Source organism: Nanorana parkeri, unplaced genomic scaffold (assembly GCF_000935625.1).
Source record: "Nanorana parkeri isolate BGI_ZX_2015 unplaced genomic scaffold, ASM93562v1 scaffold320, whole genome shotgun sequence".
NCBI classification, from domain to species: Eukaryota; Metazoa; Chordata; class Amphibia; order Anura; family Dicroglossidae; genus Nanorana; species Nanorana parkeri.
The window spans coordinates 890,563-915,067 of record NW_017306588.1 but is presented as its reverse complement, the minus strand read 5'-3'; the positions used below and the strand labels follow the sequence as shown (position 1 = coordinate 915,067).

At 47.4% G+C, this 24,505-nt stretch overlaps 1 protein-coding gene across 5 annotated transcripts in view; it reads right to left on the bottom strand.

Moving 5' to 3' along the window:
- The window catches only part of CLASP1 (cytoplasmic linker associated protein 1), a 169,814-nt gene that overhangs the window by 71,929 nt on the left and 73,380 nt on the right, over positions 1 to 24,505 (bottom strand). Inside the window, exons 9-22 of one of the 5 annotated variants that reach the window (XM_018558092.1) lie at positions 21,989 to 22,059; positions 19,808 to 19,900; positions 19,114 to 19,259; positions 18,777 to 18,912; positions 16,946 to 17,016; positions 15,290 to 15,349; positions 13,481 to 13,558; positions 11,978 to 12,145; positions 9,827 to 9,876; positions 9,543 to 9,713; positions 5,430 to 5,537; positions 5,185 to 5,211; positions 4,575 to 4,739; positions 3,137 to 3,190 (exon numbers count right to left, since the gene is read on the bottom strand). In XM_018558092.1, the coding sequence (XP_018413594.1) occupies positions 3,137 to 3,190; positions 4,575 to 4,739; positions 5,185 to 5,211; positions 5,430 to 5,537; positions 9,543 to 9,713; positions 9,827 to 9,876; positions 11,978 to 12,145; positions 13,481 to 13,558; positions 15,290 to 15,349; positions 16,946 to 17,016; positions 18,777 to 18,912; positions 19,114 to 19,259; positions 19,808 to 19,900; positions 21,989 to 22,059 (1,398 nt within the window). Of the gene's footprint in view, positions 1 to 3,136; positions 3,191 to 4,574; positions 4,740 to 5,184; positions 5,212 to 5,429; positions 5,538 to 9,173; positions 9,198 to 9,542; positions 9,714 to 9,826; positions 9,877 to 11,977; positions 12,146 to 13,480; positions 13,559 to 15,289; positions 15,350 to 16,945; positions 17,017 to 18,776; positions 18,913 to 19,113; positions 19,260 to 19,807; positions 19,901 to 21,988; positions 22,066 to 24,505 lie in introns of all 5 variants that reach the window. The other 4 variants (XM_018558094.1, XM_018558093.1, XM_018558095.1 and 1 more) reach the window with 4 other exon arrangements.

Genomic DNA, 24,505 nt, shown 5'->3' with positions numbered 1-24,505 from the left:
CAATACATTAGAGCACCATGTGTGGGAAGTGCAGGCTTACCTGAGCAGTCTTCCAGCAACTTGCTTCTGAGATCGGACCTGTCTATCGGTGGCTGTCATCCCCCCACACCTGCTCCTCCTTACTACATCTCCCCTCGTCCCTGTGCCGATCGTGGATGTGGGCGGGCGGTGAGTGTGAGGCGGGGAGGAGGTGCGGCGTGAAGAGCGTGGATGTGGGCGGGTCTGGCAGCGGTGAGCGTGAGGTGGGGGGAAGAGGTGCGGCGCGCAGCGTGTGTGGAGCCGTGAACAGGGCCAACTGATCGAAAGACGATTAATCGATTATTGAAAAAGTTGACAACTTTTTCAATAATCGATTATAATCGATTATGTCGATTAGTTGTTGCAGCCCTAGACCAAACCCATCTCCTGTATCAGACAACAAAGTGGTGGTGGGGGAGGCAACTCCATATTAATGGCCATTGTTTTGAAATGGGATGTCGAATAAACTCATATAGCTTTCCACTCACCTTAATGTAAAAAAGAAGAAATAGTGTACGATAGAATAATATTTACTGGACGGTTATGTTGAATATTTGTTTATCATCTGCTTAAAACTCAACTCCAACTGAAACTTATATCCGTTTTGCACAGTTTCTGGCAAGCGGAATGGCGGCTTATTTCATCTTCAGAGACCGCAGATCTTCCCACAAGAATTCCCATTTTCAGGAGTTCCCAATGATTGGAGAGTGCGGCTGCGAGAGTGACACCTCCACTATGATCTTGTGGGAAGAGACCCGAAATTAGGGTCTCCGAGAGACAAGAGAAGCCGGCGAGAGCAAGCCACCAGAGCTCACAATACAAATGAATAGCAGTCGGGGTGGAGAAGGCCTTAAAAGCTAAAAAAATAAAATAAAAATACAAGCGGAAATAAAAGAAAACTAAAACTTTGCTGACAAAATGACACTTAATGATATAAAGATGATGTCATGGGATGGTAATGCGTCATGCCGGCGGTGGGGGAATGGACTAGATGGAGGCAGTACAAGCACATGGAGGATGACGTGGTCATGCAGTTAGTGCAGCTTCACCTGACTGCCCCACAGACTCGGAAGTGGAGAGCGCACTAGTGGACCTGGAATGACGTCGAGAGGCTGCAAGAAGAAGGAATGGCAGAAGACCCACAGGGTTAACACGCAGAAAACATGGAGACAAAACAAGCGTACATACATGAACCTGAGATTACCGAGGGGACCGCTGGGGCCCATGGAGGTGGAAATGGGACATAAAATCAGAGTGTGAGGTTTATGGCGGATCGACCCAAAATTTCAATATCATGAGAACATTGTCACCTGAGCCAAATAAACTCTGGAAATGATCACAGCAATCATCACACAGATACTTGTGGCTCCATTTATCTTTTATCATCTATTAAATAAAAAACACAAAAAGAACCAAATAACAGACTCCCTCCTGTATTGTCAGAAATCATCATCGGTCATAAATCCAGTCAGCTTTCTACACATCATCAGCAGAGGGTAGTGATAGGCTATAGGCACGGGCGGGCAAGTACAGACTGCACAGCAATGACTGGCCTGACCTCTGCTGGTAAAAACTGGTACTGCACTCAGCTCCATAGTCCTTCCTTCACCGACGAGACTCGACTCAGACATTTTATCCGGGCCAATGGTGGGGTAACTTCGAGATCATACAGGCAAACCTGCCCCTATCATACCTATTCCCTTCTGATAAGCCAGCGCCATTCACCACCCTACAACTTCCTTCGTCCCCTCCTAACCAAGTTCAGCCTATATGTTAAAGAAGCACTCTACAGTCCCTGAAAGATTTTGTGGCTCTGAGGGTTGGCAGATCACGCCTACACTTCCTACTGTGCTGTTTAGTGAGAAGAACTCTGACTCGGCATGGCCTGAGACGTCTTCATTTTGTGCAACAGGAAACCGATTCAGTGTAACCGTTAGGTGACCTATAAACACAGGAAAGAGTTTGGAACGGTTATCCTTCTCATTTTTGTCAATCACCGGGCCTCCAAACTCACCTGTTCAATATTAGGCTTCTTTTAATCTGGCCCTATGCTTTATATAACCAAAAGAATGTGTGGGGGGGAGGCAACTCTATATTAATGGCCACGGTTTTGACATGGGAAGTCGAATAAGCTCATATAGGTGTCCGGACATTTTATATACATTTCCTGTCCAAAGTCACACAATCTAATGTCATTGGACCGACTTTATCTCTGATTACGGCACTCATTCCCCGTGATAATCTTATACAATGTCACAACAATTATTTCTGTCCAGAGTTGCATTCATGTTTCCCCATGACCTTGTAGTGATGATGGGAGAGTCGCTGTGTAAAGTCTTCTCCAACACAATCCAAAGATTCCCAATGGGGTTCAGGTCTGGACTCTGTGGTGGCCAATCCATGTGTGACGATGATGTCTCATGCCCCCTGAACCACTCCTTCACAACCTGAGCCCGATGAATCCTGGTATTGTCCAATGTGCCATCAGGGAAGAAATAATCCATTGATGGAAAAACCTGGCCGCTCAGTATATTCAGGTCGGCAGCTGACCTCATTGTTTGGGGACATAATGTTGCTGAACCTAGACCTATTATCCAATGGAAGGCTCGGACCTTATTGCTGAGCTAAATCCGGGTGGTGAGTTTTTTTGGGACTGGCAATGTATTACCCTAATTTACTAATGCGCCGCTAATTCATCCTCTGCGAGCAGACACTGAGCACAGTGGCGGATCGTACTGATCGAGCTACTCTCCTATCTGACAGGAATGTCTCCATCTATAACTGCTTCCTCTCTCCTTCACTATTGGCCATATCACGAAGGATGAGCCATTGTCAAATCAGGGTCACGACCTCTCGTCCCTGAAATCCACAACTACCAATCTCAGACCTTCCTATGGTCCTCATAGCTCAAACTACAGTATACATATCGAACATTAAACTACAAAAATCTCCCAAAATGGAGCAGTGACACAAAGCATGAGGGGAGTATGAGAATTCTGGAGTTTATTATATCAGAATTCGGGTCTTTCAGAAAATAAATTGTTTAATTCCCAATAAGAGAAAGCACGACCTTTACAAAGTGATAGAAACAGACTCATCGCTCATGAACCTATTTAATTGTCGCGGCTGCACCCCTGACTCATGCTGGGTCGGGGAATGCGGCTGCTCCGGGCTAGCATGCGATGTGAAAAGGCAGCACATTAATTACATCATATACAGACAGAGAGAAGATAAAGCTATCGCTATAGAAGAGGTTAAAGGCGGTTATTACGGAGAATCTACACATTGCAATACAGAAGGAGACAAGGCGACATCGTTTACACCACAATGACGGGACGAGGACCACGGCACAACGCAGACAATGCAAAGCCGGGAAGAAGAACTGCTATGATGTTATATACAGAAGGGTAATGTTAGCTGGTGAACGGGATCGGATGCAGAATACATCAACAAGCGACACACACACACACACACGGTAGACAACAATCCTGTGTCCAGCCATGATGCAGGGACTAAGCCTGCCAGGAGTTCATACAAAGACAGGTGGATTCCACTATGGCAGCCCTCTATAGAGGATGGAAGGATGGAGGGATGGAGGGACTTCAGCACTGCTGACCATCCATAATGTGTAGAGAAGAGTCTGAAATGATTGCTAATAGACCTATTCCTGGAAACTATTATGTATGAGAACCGGAGCTCGCACAGCCATTGCTGCTTCCACACTCCACCGTTCTCCCACCGGTCTACACTTTATATCTTCCATTTGAAATGCATCTTTTTGGGATATACAACTTTACATACAAATGTATCAGAAGGTTAAAGAAGAACTCCGCTTACACAAAATCATATTATTGGAGCAATAGAAGTGTTAGAGCCTCCGTCAGGTTTTTACTTCTGTTTATGCCCCCCATTGAGATTCACTCTCTTTTTCCTGCAGGTCACTGACCAGAACAGGAATGGAGGGGAAATCTCCCAGTGGGGGACACCTGTTCCACAGACAGTGAGGCAACTCACAATAGTGATGGGCCAGGGGGGCTGAGCCGCAAGCTCCTGTACAACCTGAAATTGTTGGAGCGTCGCATTCTGGAACAGCCACGCACTCAGGCATCTCCACAGGCTTTTGTGAAGCTTCTCTAGATGTATACACTTGTACATCTGAAGCAGTTTCTATTGCTTGTGTTCTCTCCTTGTGGTGGAGCAGTAGGGAATGAAGTCCAGGACCTGGCAGCCAGCAAAATGTTGGGTCTCAGCCCATCCCCCTCTATCTCTGGCATTCTGAGAAGTAGCCAAACACGGCAGAAGGCTGAAGCACCAAAACAGACACGTGAGCACCACATATGTAGAATTGGCGCTGTAAGTGGCTGTTTCAGATGTGACCAGTGCTTAGCGGAGCTCTTCTTTTCACATTGGCTGCCATCGGGCATGTATCCACCACAGACCACGCAGACAGATGTTGGAGTGAGTATCATAGGGTCACAGTCAGTTTTTACATATGGATACTAGAGAGGGTATTGGCTACATGGAAAGAAAAATTACCCAGGATTCATTATTCTTACCCAGTCCTAGCCTGCTGGGGCTGGTCTCTCGGCTGCAGCCCTGACTACGAGGAATCTTGCTTCTCTTTTCCGTGGACGGTACCTGCGGGACCCTCTGGGCGCTGGTCGCCAGACTGCTGTACCCACTTCCCAGCAACTTCCCAGGAGAGTTGGATCTGCTGCCGGCTACAAACACAACATATAGAGAAGAGGCATTAATAAAAGAAGATGATCTGAGATTCTGATTCCACATGTATGGGCAATGTGCATAATGGATGGAAAAGGACAATCAGCATGCAATGCACCAACACCCGAACACCTCCATGAATGTGACCCTCCCACTAGATGGCAACTAATTGAGCGTGAGAGTGAATAGCTCCACTAGAACACGCTGTCCTATAAGAGAGCAAGGACTGAGCGCTTCTTGCCTGGCCTTCAGCCACTGGGAGCCGTACCAGCCTCATTGTCCCAGTTTATGAGAACTTGGCCTGGTAGAGATAATGAGCATGCTACAGAGTCGTGCCAGGAGGCCGCTGCCGTCACCAACTACGTGGAGGTGCACTGTATGCTTTGTAGTGATAACGCTAGACAGGGAATTGGGGATGTGCGAGGAAAAAGATCAGATTCTTACCGCTGGCTGGATTCGCTGATCTGGATCCTTCATATGGAAGCAGACAGAGGACAGTGAAGACAGATTTAGAGAGGGAGCACTAGGTCACATCTACCATCAGGCTAGACACAAGCAAGCTGTTCAGACACTTCAAAAGCACAGACTAGACATGGATCACCATCCAAACCGCATTACCCATCATTTCTTTAACAAAAGCTCCCCCAACACTGACACGGCTGCGACGCATTCAGGTTTTGTGCACTTACGCTGGGACTGGGATACAATTTTGGCTCTGCTACGACCGCGGGTGTCTATTTGGACTGACGTGGCGCTGCTGTTACTTCCGGAACTCTGTCTCCTTGTGCGGATCCGACCTGTTACAGGACAGAGAAGAAAGGTAGTTAGCGGAGATCTCGGTGTTGCAATCTGATCATGGAACGGGAAGGATTTTGTGTAGCTGGAGGACAGACTAGTGAAAACACAGAAAATGTCGGAGTATATGAAGCCTCTGTGACCAAGGAACGACAGATCACTGGGTCAGTACTCTTCAATGTGACTCAGAACCTTGGTATAGCACACTCCACACTCAACTTAAAGGAGAACTATGGGGTTAAGGCTTTTCCCCATAGTTCTCCTTAGGGTTTAAAGCTGCTCTGACAGCAGGACAGCTCATTATCCTTAAAGCGGCAAAGTTTTCTAAGACTGGACGCTCATGATCACTTCAGTCACCATGAACTTATATCCAAGTAATGTCTGGCACCTTGCCTTTTCGTGAATGGATCTGATCGGTATCCAACACATCACCGATCAGCTGGTTTGTAAAGTCAGCGTCTGATGCTTCTCTAAGATCCCAGCTTTGCGGATGTGATCTGGCAGCCAACATTTGTGCAACTATCATGAGAAGTACACAATCAGTTCATTCTAGGGGCCCCGTCCTTTCAGAAAACATAAGGTTGGGGAGGGGGTCTTATAAGATCCTCCAAAGCTGCGGGCAGCGTGCTATACAAAGAAAGCTTTTCCAACTTGCTTTTTCTTGGACCGTCGTCATTATTGCTTCACAAGACCTGGAACAAGCACGCAGTGGAAAACTTCTGACTTTATTGGCCGCGTACCCTCTATGTGTCAGGGACTCACTAAGCGGTTAAAGGAGAACTATGAGGTGATTTTCACTCAGCCTCATAATCTGAGCCGACCTGTGACATTGAAACCGTCACAGGTCGGCTCAGTAGATCGGGAAGTGAGCGAACACATACCGGCGCTCGCTCACTTCTCGATCTATCCCTGCAGAGAGACGTGACTGTCACTCACGGCTCCCTGCAGGGATTGCCCCGCTCCGATCCTCCAGCGCTGACTGGCGGAACGGACAGGGGAGGGTACAGCTGGCTCCGCCTCTAGATAGGCAGAGCCAGCTGTCAGTCACGCAGCTGGGCGGATCCAGGCAGAATTGTCGGGAATCCGTTTCGGCGGCAGCGGTCTCAGTATATGGGGAAAAGCCCTGACCCCATAATTCTCCTTTAAGGGTGAAGATGAGAGGAAGTCCGTAAGCTAAAATTTTATTGGCTGCTGGGACCGCGCACTTTGCACAGCTGCCCTCCACATGTCCTAAGTCTGCATGCGTTAGTGTGAAGCAGTAACGAATGGTAATGCGTTTTCCTCTGTGTATATTGTACATATATATTACACAAACTCTGTATGCAACAAACACAGGACAACAACTGACACAACTCTGCTACACACACGGCAGCCGATATATTATATACGATGCAAGGCCGTCCACAGCATGCGGCTTGTTGTTGCAGCAGCTGCAGTTGAATTATACACAAACGTAAGTTCTTCTTTGCTACAAATTGATGAAATTTCACCTGCGGTATAAACACCGTTTCTGGTCTCTTCTGGGTTGAATGATGAGCAACATCATTCAACTCACTTCCTGTGAGCCCAGGTAGTCATGGACACGCCCTCCTTGAGGTATGTTACTGCACAAGTCTGGGCTCACAGTATTCCTGGACTGAGGGGCGTCACCCATCGTTACATGCGCGCTGCCCAGACCAGGAGTGAGGACTGCCTGACGCTGATCGCTGTCACTGCATCATTTGATTGACAGGCCACGACATTGTCTGTCCCGCCCACCATTATATCAAAGGATCAGTCGCCAACCCGCCCACATTCACAGCTGCTATTCCCACTGAATGATGGAAATTGTAGTTTGTTCCTGTGGCGCCTCAGAAGCAGCAGTGCCGCTTCACCAATACCTGCGCCAGGTGACCGGGGCAAAGTTGAGCTTTCTAACACATTCAACCCTAACACATTTCTACCCTTACTCCTTAAAGGAGAACTATGGGGTCAGTGTTTTTCCCCATAGTTCTCCTTAGGGTAACGGGAGGACACAAACTGGCGTCCTCCCGTCACCCTAAGCTCACTATATAGCTACAGCTCGCGGTGTACTGAGACGCCGCAGCCGGAGCGGATCCCGACTTAGACGTCGGGATCCGCCCAGCTGCGTGAGTGACATCTAGAGGCAGAGCCAGCTGTACCCACCCCCTCCCCCGTCCGATCTGCCAGTCAGCGCTGGCAGATCGGAGCGGGGAGAGGGGAATCCAGCCCCTCCCCCTGTCACGGCAGATAGTCGTGACAGGATCGAGAGGTGAGCGAACGCCGGTATGTGTTCTCTCACTTCCCGATCTACTGAGCCGACCTGTGACAGTCTCATTGTCACAGGTCGGCTAGAACTATGAGGTGAGTGGAAATCCCTCATCTCAGTTCTCCTTTAAGGCACATAGAGTTTAAATGGTAACACCATAAACCAGATACTCACCTCGCTGATAGTATCCCTCGTCACAACCTTACAGAGTCAACTTCTGGGCGGGAAGCACAATTCTTAATTTTGGGATGAGAAACAGAGAATCCAGCTCTGTTCAAGAGACATGGTTGTCACAGCCAGAAACGGGGGGGGGGGGGGGGTGGGGTGTACAGGGACAATGATTTGGTGGGGGGGTTAGGGTTTCAATGCTACCCTACCCCCATTGTTCCCAGATTATCCACTTGGGGCGGCTAACAGACTTTTCACTTACATGCAAATTGGAGAAGACATAACTTAAGTTTGTGATCGCTGTCTCCAAGTCATTTAGGCCCGGTTCACACCTGGGCATTTCCTACGCTCTGCAAAACGGTCAAACACCGAAATCCCATTTATTTCCTATGGGTATGGTTCACACCTGGGCGTATTATAGGCCGTATGAACGCGCTACAAAGCGCCCTACGCCCAAACAAGTACAGGAGCTTCTTTGGGGCGTTTTTGTCGCGCGTTTCCATTGGGATACAGCCATGTAGCCCTTTTTACCGCGACAAGCGCGCATATTCTATACGCCTAGGTGTGAACCCAGCCTTAATGTGCCATGATAAATACGCCCGACATTGCTGACCTAACTAAAATATATGAGGTGCCTTGTTGTCATGCTGGTGCCTTGGCTGCAGCACTCAGTCACAAACCTACTAATCTGACTTCACTAGCTACATGCTTGTTCCAGGTCAATGACAGATCGTATTTCAGAAGGTTGGCCTACACGCTTCTCTTACAACGGGCCTCTCTGACTCACTTTTTACATTTTGACTGGCCACATTGACATATGAGCCACAGTTTATAGAGCACCAAACTGGCCAGAGGGAGCAGAAGGTACATTCATTAGAACACTGCGGCACTGGCAGCATGATCTGAATGATGAGACTCGCTACGCAGAGGATTCACAGCAGGATGGAGCGGTATGAAGCAGTGCTCAGCTGGAGAGAAACATTCCGCATATCATGATGTGGAGGGTCTCCTGTGAGCTGGATGGAAGCCGCAACAGGCGGGAGAGCAGTGCGAGCTCCACGGTGTGAATGTACAGCACACAGACGCACAATGGGAGGACGCAAGCACTGCACGGCATGCACACCACCACCACCAGAGAAGCACGGATGGAGACCAGACAGACACCCCCACCGGACACAGCTCTGTCACACAAACCGCTTACCATCAGACTTAGCAGAGGGACCATCTTTAGGCAAATTAATCAAAAACAAAAATAAAAGGAGAGGAAACAGTGGGGAGAATTAGTGAGATGTGAAAAATATTCAGTCATTTCCTGATGTTAGTACACGATCATTAACCCCCAATCAGCTGAAAGCTAGCCACCAAGAGCGTAATGTGCAGCCCGTCCCTGCAAAGCCCGCTATATGTGCCAGCTTCCAGAGCTGCTACTTGGAGGAAGCAGAGGGGAGTACAGGAAAGGGTACTTCCAGATGCCTTGTCAGCATGTCTTCTCAGCTGGCATGCATTGTATGAAGCACAGAGCCGCATGGAGGGTGCACAAGACCGCTCTGTATATGAGGCCTCTACTCACCTAGTGATGCGTAAGACCCTGGGGGTAAGGCAGCAGCAGCGATGAAAGGTGCAGTAGCGGTGGAAGATGCTGCTTTGGACTTGGAAGTGGCTGCCGCATTCACATCAATGTCACTGCGAGAGCGTTGCAAGGAGCCCGGGGTGGCCGCAGTCTTCACCGGCGCTGCAGAAACTACCAAAAAAAAAAAAAGAAGGAATGTGCAATAAGGGAAGCTGTATACCAGCGTTGCCGCACAAACACAATGCACATACTATAAGACAATGCACGGGAAAATGCATACTGACCTCTGGATGCAGCACTGCCAGGCGGGCTCCTCTTGGCTGTTAAAGGTCGGCTATAAAGAGAGATAAAACATGAATGGAAGTTGAAATATCAGTGAAATGATTTAATATGACACTTCTGTGGAGCGCCAATACTCATATCACAATGTGGCGGGTCAATCTAATCGCACGTAGATCAATGTGTGCAAAAAAAGACACAAGACACATTAGTTCTGATAGGACTGGAGGATGCAAGTGCTGGAGCAGGGGGAAGGCAGGAGACATGGCTGCTAGAGAGGTATGTACACCTCGTCCATTGCAGGGAACTGCCATTTGGATTTTGTTAGGGGACGGAAAGAGTTTCATTAGGGCACAGTTACTGCCATCTAAGCACTATGTTTAAAAACGACCCGCTTGATTCATGCTTATGGAGGTTGAAGTAGGCAAGTAGAAACCGATGTTACACACATTAAAAAAATCATTGCAATGAATGCAAAATGCAGGGGTGTAAATAGACCCGAAATCTGATCCCTGCTAGGCGGTCTTCCTGCACCTTCACATGACGCAGCTCCCATCTCATTCTGTAATCCTAAAATGTTTCCAGCCACCATAAAATCCAACGGCAGAACATTATCTAGGATATGTTACAGTAAATCCGGGCTGGAAATATCCCCCGATTCAGGTGAGCAGCAGGCCTGGAGGTTTCAACTATTACCTCTAACCCAACTCCACGGAACCCTATGTCTATGGCTTCTAACCCAACTCCACAGAACCCTATGCCTATTGCCTCTAACCCAACTCCACGGAAACCTATGCCTATTTCTTCTAACCCAACTCCACGGAACCCTATGCCTATGGCCTCTAACCCAACTCCATGGAACCCTATGCCTATGGCCTCTAACCCAACTCCATTAGAACCCTATGCCTATTGCCTCTAACCCAACTCCACAGAACCCTATGCCTATTGCTTCTAACCCAACTCCACAGAACCCTATGCCTATTGCCTCTAACCCAACTCCATAGAACCCTATGCCTATTGCCTCTAACCCAACTCCACAGAACCCTATGCCTATTGCTTCTAACCCAACTCCACAGAACCCTATGCCTATTGCTTCTAACCCAACTCCACAGAACCCTATGCCTATTGCTTCTAACCCAACTCCATAGAGCCCTATGCCTATTGCCTCTAACCCAACTCCACGGAAACCTATGCCTATTGCCTCTAACCCAACTCCACGGAAACCTATGCCTATTGCCTCTAACCCAACTCCACGGAAACCTATGCCTATTGCTTCTAGCCCAACTCCACGGAACCCTATGCCTATTGCCTCTAACCCAACTCCACGGAACCCTATGCCTATTGCCTCTAACCCAACTCCATAGAACCCTATGTCTATGGCTTCTAACCCAACTCCACAGAACCCCATGTCTATGGCTTCTAACCCAACTCCACGGAAACCTATGCCTATTGCTTCTAGCCCAACTCCACGGAACCCTATGCCTATTGCCTCTAACCCAACTCCACAGAACCTTATGCCTATTGCCTCTAACCCAACTCCACAGAACCTCTGCTGGCTCCCAGACTGGACTGATTAGCCAGCGTATTTCCCAATTCTCTTTCTCTCTTCTCCAATAAAAGAGTTCTCGCTTTACAGGAGTCAGATTCACCTTGGAATATGTGCAATTTTATTGAATTCCATGTAGAGAACACACCCCAAAAATAAATCAGTAGGGAACAGCAACCTTTTCCACATTAAGTGTCGTGTTTGTTTTCAATGTTTGCACTCCGTTATACTCCTAATGGGAAGTTTTACAATTATTGCATTCAACTAGCCATCAGAAGTACAATGAGTGCGAGAGTTGGTTAACTGGTGCACACATAAAACATGTTCACCACCAAAGCGTGCACTCTAGACCTCAGATCAGCCCGCACCTTTAGGAAAGCAGGGGTAGCACTGTAGGTGTGCAATTGGGCTTCTTCTGCATAGCAAGCCAATGTCCTCTTTTTAGTGATGTCAGGGATGTAAGTGGGCCAGTCTATGTCAATTACAGCCTAGTACACCATCAATTATTGCCAATGGCATTGGGTGCTAGCACGAAGCACATCGTGTGCCTGCCGAGCATGTCTTTGCCGGCCCCCGAGCACACAACGTAAGTTGGAGGAACTTCACTCACTTTAAGCTCTCCTGTGAGCTGGATGAAGAGCGGTCAGATTGGGGGAGAGAGACGATGCTGTCCGAGCCCTTAAAATGCGACTGCAGGGCCTTCTGATAGGACGACTCCAGGTTATGGTACAAGTGCTCCGCCTCCCTGCTGAAATGGCTGTGGAATCCCCAGTAACACCTGAGAGGAAGTAGGGGAGATATTAGAATATGGACACTTAAACAAGGGGCTTCCTCCACCATTCACCAATCCCGAACTTCACCATAGTCCTATATTACAAAGATTCAAATGTTTACAAGTGACAGAAAGGAAATGCTGCAATTGTCATCTGTCAGCAACATCCTCACTGCCGATTTCTTTAGGACTAACAATTTTCAGATACCTGAAGATCTCATATATATATTTACAAAAAAAAACGCACTGCTGGAAAGTAAACCCGATTCTGTGTATTCACAAATATGATCTCCTTCATAAAACCAGTGACAACAAATATCCAAGGAGCACGTGGTAAACTATTCCTGGTAAAAGCAGTAGTCGGCCACGATACGAATTGAGTTACAATCCATCAAACATGATTGGACTTTATAGAGAGGATGTATCAAAACTGGAGCAGCTGTGCGTGTCAACCAATCAGCTTCTTTAATTTTCAAAGATTAACTGAACAAAATGGAGAGAAGCTGATTGGTTACTAAAGGGCAACCGCTCCAGATTCTGTCTGCCCCAGTTTTGATAAATTCCCCCTATGTGTATAGTACTCGTCCTCGCCCAAATGCTCCGATACTTATCCGATACCGGAACTTCCGGTCAGAGGGAGATTTCCTCTGACCGGCAGTGCCGCGAGGGAACATGAAGGCGGCTTCCCGCCCAATCACTGAAGCCGGGCTGCGGGTAATGACTCGCGGTCCGACTTCCTGATCGGCCAGCTCCATGCCGATTGGCTGGGATGCCGGCTTCCAGCCCAAACAGCATCGAGCCGGCCAAACAGCATGGGGCTGGCTTCCTGATTAGCTGGAATGCAGGCTATCCATCCAATCAGCATGGAGCCGGCTCCACAGGCAATCAAGACGACGGGCGGTGGGTAATGACACGCTGTCCGGCTTCCTGATGGCCCGGGAAGTCGGGTCCATGCTGCCAGAAATACCGATATCGGTACTTGGTATCGGTGAGTACTGAAATATAAATATCGGCACTCATAATCGATCCTGAAAAAACGGTATCGGTGCATTCCTTCTAATATACATACACAACTAAATTTGCAGACATTATTAAGTGTTGTCTATTATTAAATACAGCATTTTAGGTTTAGCAAATAGGGAAAGTTAGTTTTTGTTTCTAAATCACCCCAATACTATTTACAATTTGTATTGAATATTCCACAATTGATGGCTGAAAAGTTCAAAATGGAAGACTAAAAATGAACGGCCCCCGAAAATAAGTGCATGTTCCTACAGCTTCTCGTATCCCCTCAATCACAGCAGTGGAAGCATCTGGTCAGAAAGAAGAAGCGGCACTTACTTTCGTGCGACGATCCTCGCTTCTGAATCAGCGTCGTGTATTCCTTTCTTGATGGTTTCCGCTAACACTGATATGTGCCTGGAACCAAGAGAATCGGCGTTATTCAGCCATCAGCCGCTGGAGGAAACTGAGCAGAAAACTCAGCGAGTGCGGCTTCTCTCCGTCTACAGAGACAATCCCGCCTGCCAATCAACCAATGTCTCCTCGCCATTAATTCACCCATTTCAATGAGGAGAAAGTAGACGAGGCTCAGAGAGCATTCCTCAGCTGCCATTCGCTGGTTGCGATAGTAACGCACGAGGTGGACAAAGCGAGTCTTATGATCACCGTCTCTCCTGCAGCTTTGCAGAACCTTGTCCTCAGACGCTCACATAGTGTACGGCGTCGCATACATATGGCGTGTCCGATATTACACGGTACACGTGGTTCGGCGAAGAGAGTTTTTACAACATACTGTTGTATGCAAAATACGGAGCGTCCTCTAATTCCTAGAAAAAAGTTCACCCAACCTCTGGAGGGAACGGATTTAAAACTGACATCCTGGAAGTTCAGAAAATTTTCCCTAAAGTTCTCTAACCCCAAACACAACATAAATGTGCCGTTTTCTGCCTCCTCACTATTTTTAGCTGAATCTACCTTTTAGAAAAGCTGTGACATTATCAGTGTTTCTTTCACAGCACAAGTATACCCGGCTGCTGGGGGGAAGGGTCACTCAGGACATACAGTATATATTGCCTCTTCTGCACATCCAAGTAATCCCATGATGCTTCAGGACATTAGTGATGCAGTGGGCAGGATTGTGGACATTGACAGTTGGCTCAGGAGCATTTGCTTAACCTGCCAATCAAGCCTGGCAGACGTGGATGGGTGGGACAGACCAGGAGTCCCCTGACCTATCATCTGATGCAGGTGTGGATGGGCGGGACAGACCAGGAGTCCCCTGACCTATCATCTGATGCAGGTGTGGATGGGCGGGACAGACCACGATGCACCTGACCTATCATCTGATGCAGGTGTGGATGGGCGGGACAGACCAGGATGCACCTGACCCATCAGTCATCTGATGCAGGTGTGGAAGGGCGGGACAGACCAGGATGCACCTGACCTATCATCTGATGCAGGTGTGGATGGGCAGGACAGAACAGGATGCACCTGACCCATGAATCATCTGATGCAGGTGTGGATGGGCGGGACAGACCAGGATGCACCTGACCCATTGATCATCTGATGCAGGTGTGGATGGGCGGGACAGACCAGGATGCACCTGACCCATTGATCATCTGATGCAGGTGTGGATGGGCGGGACAAACCAGGATGCACCTGACCTATCATCTGATGCAGGTGTGGATGGACACTACAGAACAGGAGTCCCCTGATCGGTCATTCATCTGATGCAGGCGTGGATGGCCGGGACAACTGTGTGACCACCTTTCCAACTTCTCAATAAAATGTTTTCGATGGAAAACACAAAAACAATTCCAATCATTATTTTCTACTAAAACAATACATTTCAATGATCAGTATAATAGGGCCGGAGCATGATTTAAGAATAGTTGGAGGGAGCCAGAAGAGGTGAACCCAGAGACCGGATCAGATAAGACCGGAAACATTATCAGATACGCTACTCGTCTGCTTGTTAATGGAAGGGGCAGGAGCGGCAGAATATAATGATGCTCTATAGTACATCTGTAGAAACAAAGTCCACAAGCTGCAGCCCTAAATTACCATTCCATAACGGAAAGCGGAGCTGCTGAACTGTGGACGTAGGTCACCAGATCTCCTCACAACGGAGCAGTGACGTGCACTCACCTCTCAAGTGAATGAGTCTGCCATTCTTGTAGGAGCAGATCTAAGAATTCAAAGCAGCGCCTGCAAAGACACAACACACAGATAATTAGTGACATCAGACCGGGATATCGCCTGCACAGACCAGAGCGTGTACAGTTGGGCAGTCTGTGGCTGGTATTTTAACTCTTGAACTTGCAACTCAAAACCTCAAGCAACACAGCAAGAAAAGCACACGTTAGATATAAACATTGAAGAATATAGACATGTGTGTATTATGTTCAGCTATTTGAACACATATGAAGTAAACTCTCCGCCATGCTGGGTCCCCAATCAGAACACAGCGAGGGGAATTTATCAAAACTGGAGCAGTTGCCTATGGCAACCATCAGCTTCTCTCTTCAGTTTGTTCACTTAAGGTTTGAAAATGAAAGATGGATGCTGATTGGTTGCCAAGGGCAACTGCTCCAGATTCTGTCTGCTCCAGTATTGATAAATTCTCCCCAGTGGCTTAGTGGTTATCAATTCTGCCTGTCAGCACTAGGGGGGGTCCCAGGTTTGAATCCTGGCCAGGTCATAAGCTGCATGGAGTTTGCATGGGTTTCCTCCAGGTATTCTGGTTTCCTCCCACACATTAACCCCTTCGTGACTGACGACGTACAGTGTACGTCGCCACATAAAACACGCGTCGGGTGCGCCTACGTATGAAAACGACGAACGCGCTACACATGTTGGGTATCGCCGCGCACGCCGGAGTGAGAGCAATAATTCTAGGGCCAGTATTTTGGGGTATCTCTAAATTGATGACCTGTGGGGGCTTTTAAAGCGTCTATGGACTTTTTGGGGTACTGCAGTTTTTCGCCGTTTCACGGACGCACGCAATTTGTAACCTATGCATGTTGGGTATCGTTTTACTCGTTGTAACCTCATCTTTTATATTTCATTAAAAATTTGCAACTACCACCATTTTATTCTATAGGGTCTTGTCATTCAGAAAATATATAATGTTTGGGGGTTTTAAGTCATTTTCAGGCCTAAAATGGGGAATATAACATGAGTGCAAAAAATGGGAAAAAAGGTCCCCGTCATGAAGGGGTTAAATACATGCTGGATGGCTGGACGGTTAATTGGCTCCTGTCGAAATTGGCCCTGTATGTATGCATGTGCAATAGGGACTTTAGATTGTAAGCTCCTTGAGGACAGGGACTGATGTGAATGTGCTAACTATGTAAAGCGCTTGGTTGTTGGTGCTATATAAACACCAATAATAATAATAATCTGGGCAGAGGAAGGAACTGTATCACTTCAGGAGTGATGACATCTTTTGGCTTAGTACTGGGCACAGAAATGAGACAGAACTTGGAATTCTGTCAGGGAGACTTCACCGCTGGATATAAGAAATGTTACATTTCCAGGAATCATACGAAAACTGGAATATCAGTTTTCAGTGGACTTGGCATTCATCCGCTTTGCTGACACTGACAGAACCGTACAGCCCACAGCTACAGATAACAAGCCAGTAAATCTATGGAGAGCACAGAGTGAATATACAGAAGCAGCGGCAGCATTGTGATCCTATGGGAGAACTCGGATCTCCTGGGAGGCAACACATCAAAGACAAACAGAGAGGAGCTCAATGAGACGCAAGCAGAAAAAGCTCAGACATCAGAAACTACGAACCTTCGAACTGCCACAGACTTGGAGGTGCAGTTACTTGTAATGATTGGTATGAGCCTCGGGACATGAGTATGCTGCAAAAAAAAAAACAAACAAAAGAATCCACATTATGTCATGTCTAAAATATCATCATCAACAGACACTGCAACAATATTTATCTGGACCTGGAGCTGGGTGACCCATGCTCAGAAGTATGGCTGACCTCAATGTCTGTGACCTTATCCTCGCTGATAGCAGAACTCCACAAATTAGAGAAACCCCCCCCCACGACTTCACCACATAGTCCATCAGTGGTGGGCGTTCTTCCAGCACCAAGCGGTGCTCACATAATGAAGTGAGTGCCATTCAGAACTGAGTCCAGCTTGCAGGACGACGCGCCGCGTAGTTGGACCAGGAAAGTCTAATTCTGCCCTGAAGAGGACTGCCAACACTGGACTGAGGAGGTAGTTGGGGGACAGCGCCAGAGCATCGAGGAGGTGCGTGTGGGTGTGTGGGCGAGAGCAGGGGGGGGGGGTCGGATAGGGGTTCAATAAGAAAAGAAAATGTAGGTGGAGTTGACTTGAATTTGCCGTTTTCCTCTGTTCCTTAAGGCAAGGTTCACACTTCCATGGTGTTCCATGGCACCGTTTATTCATTTTGAAGAGGCTGCCAAGTGCATTCAGCATGGCCAAAACGGCTCCGGGCCCCTTTTTGGGAACTCAATGCAGGGCAACACACTTTAGCGTAGTACCTTGGAGTGCTATTTAAAAGGAAAGGCCCCCTTAACGCACTTAAAGTGACATTAAACCCTCAGATTTTTTAACATAAACCAATACTGTAATGTAGGGTTGCACAGATACCAAGTACGAGTACAGGTACAGATACCTTTAAGCTCCAAGACTACACTAGAGAAAAATTCAAAAATTAGGAGGCAGCTGTCATTTGTAAGGAGCACCGATACCAGTTTTGCGAGTACGAGTACTGGTACCTGCCGAGTACTTACAAGTACGAGTACTGATACATTTTTGTTTATTGTCATGTGACGGTTTTTCTAAAACAATGCAGACTAATGATTTCAGGACAGTGGTGGAGCGCCAGAGCCCGGTCCCAGCTGCAACCTCTGCAACCCTGGGAGTTCTCATGAAAATGCTAAGTATCTGCACTGGTACTCGAAAAGTATCTGTGCATCCCTACTGTAATGTGTGCCTTCCTTTTAAATCTGTATCTGTTCTCATGCTGGGGGAGAACTTCTGTTTTGCAGCAGACTGCCTTGTCTCTGGAATGGATACACGGTGTCTGTGTATAGGTTCACAACCTGAGCCAGCACTACAGGAAGAGGCAGTCAGCTGCAAAGGGAAGTTCTCCCCAAGCATGAGAAGACATGAGGATTTAAAAGGAAGAGCAGCAAAGAGAAGGGAAACTACCATGGATTACAGTAAGGCGCACATTACAGTATTGTTTTATGTTAAAAAATCTGAGGGTTTAACGTCACTTTAAGTACATAGTGTGGTAACGGCCATCACTGCTAAGCAATAGTGTGACCCCGGGCCTCACTGGAACCTGCCTGAGAAGCCCTGGGTGGATGTTTCCATTTTCTCATGCTAGGCCACGCACCATTTCAGTGAAGCTGCAGCTGTCCCACTTCTCTGCAAGCAACTACTCCAAAATGTGTGCAGTCTATTTGGTAATTACTGCTTCCGTCTGTTGATTCTCGCATGCGCCTTTAAGTTTGTGAGAGACAAAACTGCTCATTTCTAAATTGTCCATTACCGGGAAGTAAATAAGCCAATCACTGTCCTGTAACCTCTCCGACACAAAGACGCTGCGAACAACAAACAGACTTTTCGGTACTTACACGGATAATTAAGCGAACGGCAACCACACCGGAACTGGCCATAATTTTGGCGCTGTTCGGGACAAGATTGAAGACTGTGGGCATGATTGCCTCTGCTCCGTGGTCAAATTTGTTTCCCAAAACTGATGAGAGATGCCTGACACAGAAGATAAAAGAGAATTAAAGTGATTTCTGGGAATAATGACGGCCATCTATATATAATGTTTAGAAACATAGAAGCTGCCGTGAAGACATCGGGATGTATGTAGTATACATGAGTCTGTACACAGCGTGCATACAGCAGGCGTGCAGCAACCGTGAACATCTCTCTGTCAGAACACGTCGGCTCTTCACTCACCCCAGGGTAATGCAAGCTTCTCTGACCACCTGGGAACGCAGATCCTTAGTTGAGAGCTTGAAGGCCCCATCAAGCAGCCGCAGGTGCTGGAAAAAATTGTCATACTCGGCAGCACCGGCCAGGAGGAGCGAACGAATTTTCTTAAGCTGCAAAGACAAAGCAAATAACAGACATGGGCATGTGATAAACCAAACTTCACTGTGTACATTATTTCATGGGGCTGACATGCAAAACAGGCGCCCATATCAAACATGTTATAAATATCTTTAAAGGAGAACTATGGGGAAAAGCCTTAACCCCATAGTTCTCCTTTAACTTGTCAATAGGGCCCGACCCCAAATTATGCTTGCTGGGCATCCCTGACCCGTCACATTTGGATCAATTTACTGAACTAGTTCTAACTAGAACGCTCTTCAAAGCAAAAAAAATATGACTGCTTTAAAATGGATATCCCCTGAGACAGAGACAGGAGCAAGTGGGGTGGTGTGTGTAAAGGTGAGGACAATGTGCTCGGTGGGCTTATAAAAGACCCTGTCCTGTCACTTTGTCCTCTGCATAGGTAAGGTATCGGGGTCTCAAATCACCCAAAGCACACAGGACCCCCTATTACCACCCGGCTGTCCCACTCATCATCAGCTCCACACAAGAAGTCGGTTCAGGCATTTGTGATGATGGAAAGAAAGAAGCTTCTTACCGCAACTATCCTCTGCTCCCAGTCATGCTTATCATCCGAAAGTATTTCCCGAATTTTATTCAAAGATTCCTCCAGATCTCTACTGGAATAGATCTAAAAAATAAAAAATGTTTAGATGAAGTTACATTTTATAATTGCTACAAGGCATCACAAGATCAGATATTTTACCCCTACCAGTTCAGGGCAATACCAAACTATTTCACTGAAAGCCCAATATCTCCTGTACTGCGCCCTGCCCCCGACTTTATACCAAATCAAAACATATAAATACAAATATATCATCTGTGCAAAACCGAAAAACAATCTGTATAGATCAATCCGTGTGATCACATACCCATATAACTTCCATTGATCAAATAATGTAAAAGTCCCATATATCCTTCACCTGACCAAACACTTCCGCTTGCCAAACACTACGGGTATCGCTTATAATGCTGAATAGTTGTTATTTGAAGGGTTCAGGATAAACCATTATAAAGACAAAACAATGTTATCGTGCCAATAGTAGAGATCCACAGAACGTAAAATCTCATTGTATCGCCATCAGATATAACGGAAGGATGAGCGCACAACTTGATGCAAAAACAGGATAAACCATGGCCACATATTAAAAAGGAGAACTTTGGGGTCGGGGCTTTTCCCCATAGTTCTCCTTAGGGTAACGGGAGGACACAAACTAGCGTCCTCCCGTCACCCTAGGCTCAGTATATAGGGAGCTACAGCTCGCGGTATACTGAGACGCCGCAGCCGGAGCGGATCCCGACAATGTCTGGATCCGCCCAGCTGTGTGAGTGACAGCTGGCTCCTCCTATCTAGTCTCTGATGAAGGAAGAGTTTTGAGCCCATGAAACGTGTCGGATGTTTTAACTAATTAAACGATATATAACTAAAACTACTCGGACTCTACCATCATTTTCAGGGTGCTCACCAAAGGGGAACCTTGTTTCATGTGAGTGGCCTCACCAGCGTCAGTCAGCTTATTTATGTTTTTTATATTATTTTGTTATTTTACTAAGGACTTGTTCACACCGAATCCGGACCGGATCTGCATGAGTTTCTGCAAGCTGCAGAAATGGGCTTTAGCAGGTAAAAATAGGGCTTGCTGCAGTTTTTCCACATGTCTTGGAACTGAATGCTCTGGTGTGAACTAGAGCCCAAAATACCATTGGAATACATTGGACGCAGTTTTGATGCGTTCTGTAACTGCATCTGCTCCGCGCTCGGTGTGAACAAGACCTTAGTGAATTTGTTTTGAAGTCTCGGGGCCTTTTGGATATGTTGCGTTAGATGAGCACCAAGTCTGTCCCTGCTGTGGTCAGTCAACCCAGTCTGCCCCAATTGCCAAGAAAGTGGCCAGTACCAGTTTTGACCCCTCCCCCATCCAAGGCTGGGGCAGTGGGGTGATGTAAGCAGCAGCCTACACGGGTATACAAAGTGCAACCTCATGAAGGCCGCCAGAATTTTGCCTGTATTTCTTTATATTTAGGCTCCATTCACATCATCTGCGTTGGAGCTGTGCCGGCCCTTTCAGCCCAGCCCCAATGTATGACACTTTTCCTTGTTACGGATGGTGCCCATTGACGCCACCATGTCGCGGTTTGAGCGGGCCATTACACCTATGCCTAAAACCATGTCACCGCGGCATAGTCGGATTTTGCAGCCCAACTAAAAAATCAGCTAAATACACTCCGAATGCATCAAAAACAAAAAAGTGTGCAGAGTGTTACAAATGGGTTTTCTTTAGAAAGCAGCCACACCTTGAGAGGAGCAGCCTGCCCCCCGCCAGCATGCTGCAGAGAAGAACCCCTGCCATTTGTGTGGAAGCAGCGGTCTCTCTGCACAGGTCTGAATCAGAGCTCTCCAATCAGCAAAGCTTCTTGCCCACTGGAGAGCTCTAGTTCCACCCCAGCAGTAGGAATGCTGGACCTCTGCAGAGAGACCGCTGCTTCCCACAGAGAGCAAGGGTCCTTGTCCACAGCATGCCAGCAGGGGAGAGGCTTTTCTACTCTGGCTGATCTCTAAAGAAAAGCGACTGTATGATTTGGCGCAACTTTTGCTTGGATGCTCCTGGAATGTTTTTAGATTGGGCTACTAATCAGGAACTGCGCAATACTGGGGGGAATTTATCAAAACTGGAGCAGACAGAATCCGGAGCATTTGTCCATGGCAACCAATTATTACCTGCACGGTTGGAACATCTTCAAACCCTCTGATGAAGTCCTCCTCGTCTAGACCTCCGGCACCTTCCTTGGCTGTTCCATGTGAAAGAGAAGACAGAAATCAGAAGATACAAGAACGCGCACGCAGCTCCAGACACAGATAAGTCCTTCAATCATTCCATCACCCTCCCGAAAATGTGTTTTCCTAAAGTTTCCTTTCACCGTAACTGTTCACAATATCATGTAATGCAAAGAGGAGAGAGGAACTACAGGAGACCCAGACAGGCAATCAGATGTCAGGTTATATATTCAGATCAGTGAAAGAAGAACTCTGATTGGTTGCTGAAGATTACAGCTCCGTGCTCCTCGCTTTACCCGAAACTCCTTACAACAGAATCCACAAATATCCATTAAAGCTAAACTCCGGGATCAGCAGATATCGTCCTCATACCAGAGCCCTGTGTATTCTTCTTGAATCTTGGTGAGCTTTGTGTGTTTCTTCCAGATCTGTGCAGTAATCCAGTGTGAGACTTGGAGCTTCCTGTAATAAAGACCGGTCACTGCCGCTCTCTCTCCTTGTGCAGGGTGACTGGTCTTGTCGCCGCCCCCTCCTGTAATAAAGACCCCTCACTGCTGCTCTCTTCCCTTTTGCAGGGTGACTGGTCTCGTCTCCGCCCCCTCCTGTAATAAAGACCCCTCACTGCTGCTCTTCCCTTTTGCAGGGAAACTGGTCTCGTCTCCGCCCCTTCCTGTATTAACTACCTCCGGGCCGGCCGTTGTAAAAAAACGGCCGGCCAGGAGCTCTCTCGATCTGAGCGGGCGTCTCTAGACGTCCGCTCAGACACGCCCCCTTGCGAGCGGGAAATGGCCGGTATTTAAAAACGGGCAGCGATGCCCGTTAATATACATGCGATCCGCCGGCTGTAGAGCCGGCCGATCGCATGTATGGGGTGCCGATCGGGTGTCCCCCCCCCCTCCGCGGTCCCCCCCGCTGTTGTCCCGCTGATCCCGAGCTCCGCTGTGCCCGGTGCGAGCCCGGGATCAGCATGTCGCCTCTGTCACATGGGATCAGAGGGAGCTCGGTACACGAGCTCCCTCCGGTCCCCTCTCCGCTGAAAGAATGCGGAAGTGTTGTATAATACATCACTTCCGCATTCTTGTGTCACTCTCCAGCTTCAGAAGCTGGAAAGAAGCTGATGGAGCAGATCTCTGCTTCATCAGCTTCTTTTGGGGGGTCCTAGGTGACATTAGGGGTCTTGGAGACCCCTGATGTCTCCATAAAGAGGACCTGTCACATATTTTGCTATCACATAGGGGGGTTTTATTAGCCCCCGTATGTGATAGCAATAAAGTTTAGTGAAAAAAAAAAAAAATTTAAGTCCCCCCCCCAAAAAAATTTTAAGTTACACATAAAAAAGAATTAAAGAAAAAAAATTTTTTTTTTAAAGTCCCCACCCATACATACACGCATGCAAACATGCGTCGGGGGCGCATACGTGCAAAAAAGACGATTGCGCCCATTACGCCGCACATGTTACATATCGCCGCGAACGTCGCAGTGAGAGCAATAAGTCTAGGGCCATCAATCACTGATAACACTAAACTGATGAGCGGTAAAAACGTTTAAAGTGTCGCCTATGGCCAATTTTGGTTGCCGTCGTTTTCTGCGATGTCGCGGGTGCACGCAATTTTAAAGCTTGACATGTTTGGTGTCTATTTAACCGACGTGACCTGATCTTTTATATTTGACCAAAAAACTGGGTAATAATAAATGTTTCCTAACATAATGTTACAAAAAACGTTTTTTTTTCAAAATTTTCAATAATTTTTCCTAATTATAATAAAAAATAAAACCCCCAGTGGTGATTAAATACCACCAAAAGAAAGCCCTATCTGTCCCCAAAAAAATGGTATAAAATTCATTTCAGTACAGCGCTGCATGACGGAATAAACGTCAGTCAAAGTATCGCAGCGCTGAATACTGAAAAATGGCCTGGCCAGGAAGTGGGTCTAAACACCTGGTCTTGAAGTGGTTAAAGACCGCTCACTGCTGCTGTCTCTTCTTGTGCAGAGTGACTGATCTTGTCTCCGCCCCCTCCAAATAATTTCAGTGACATCAATAAAAATGGATTTGCACCGATTTGGAAACTCTCGTGCTGGTGTTATCTTTATTCAAGTTTCACTGTGAGCCGTGCCATCTGCAGTCATTTTAAGCACCTGTTATTATTTGGGATATCCGGTAAGGAGTGCTACAAGATACATGGACATTGCTTCTGTAATAAAGACCGGTCACTGCTGCTCTCCCTCCTTGTGCAGGGTGACTGGTATTGTCTCCGCCCCCCTCCTGTAATAAAGACCGCTCACTGCTGCTCTCTCTCCTTGTGCAGGGTGACTGGTCTCCTCTCCGCCCCCTCCTGTAATAAAGACCGGTCACTGCTGCTCTCCCTCCTTGTGCAGGGTGACTGGTCTCATCTCCACCCCCCGCTGTAATAAAGACCGGTCACTGCTGCTCTCTCTCCTTGTGCAGGGTGACTGGTCT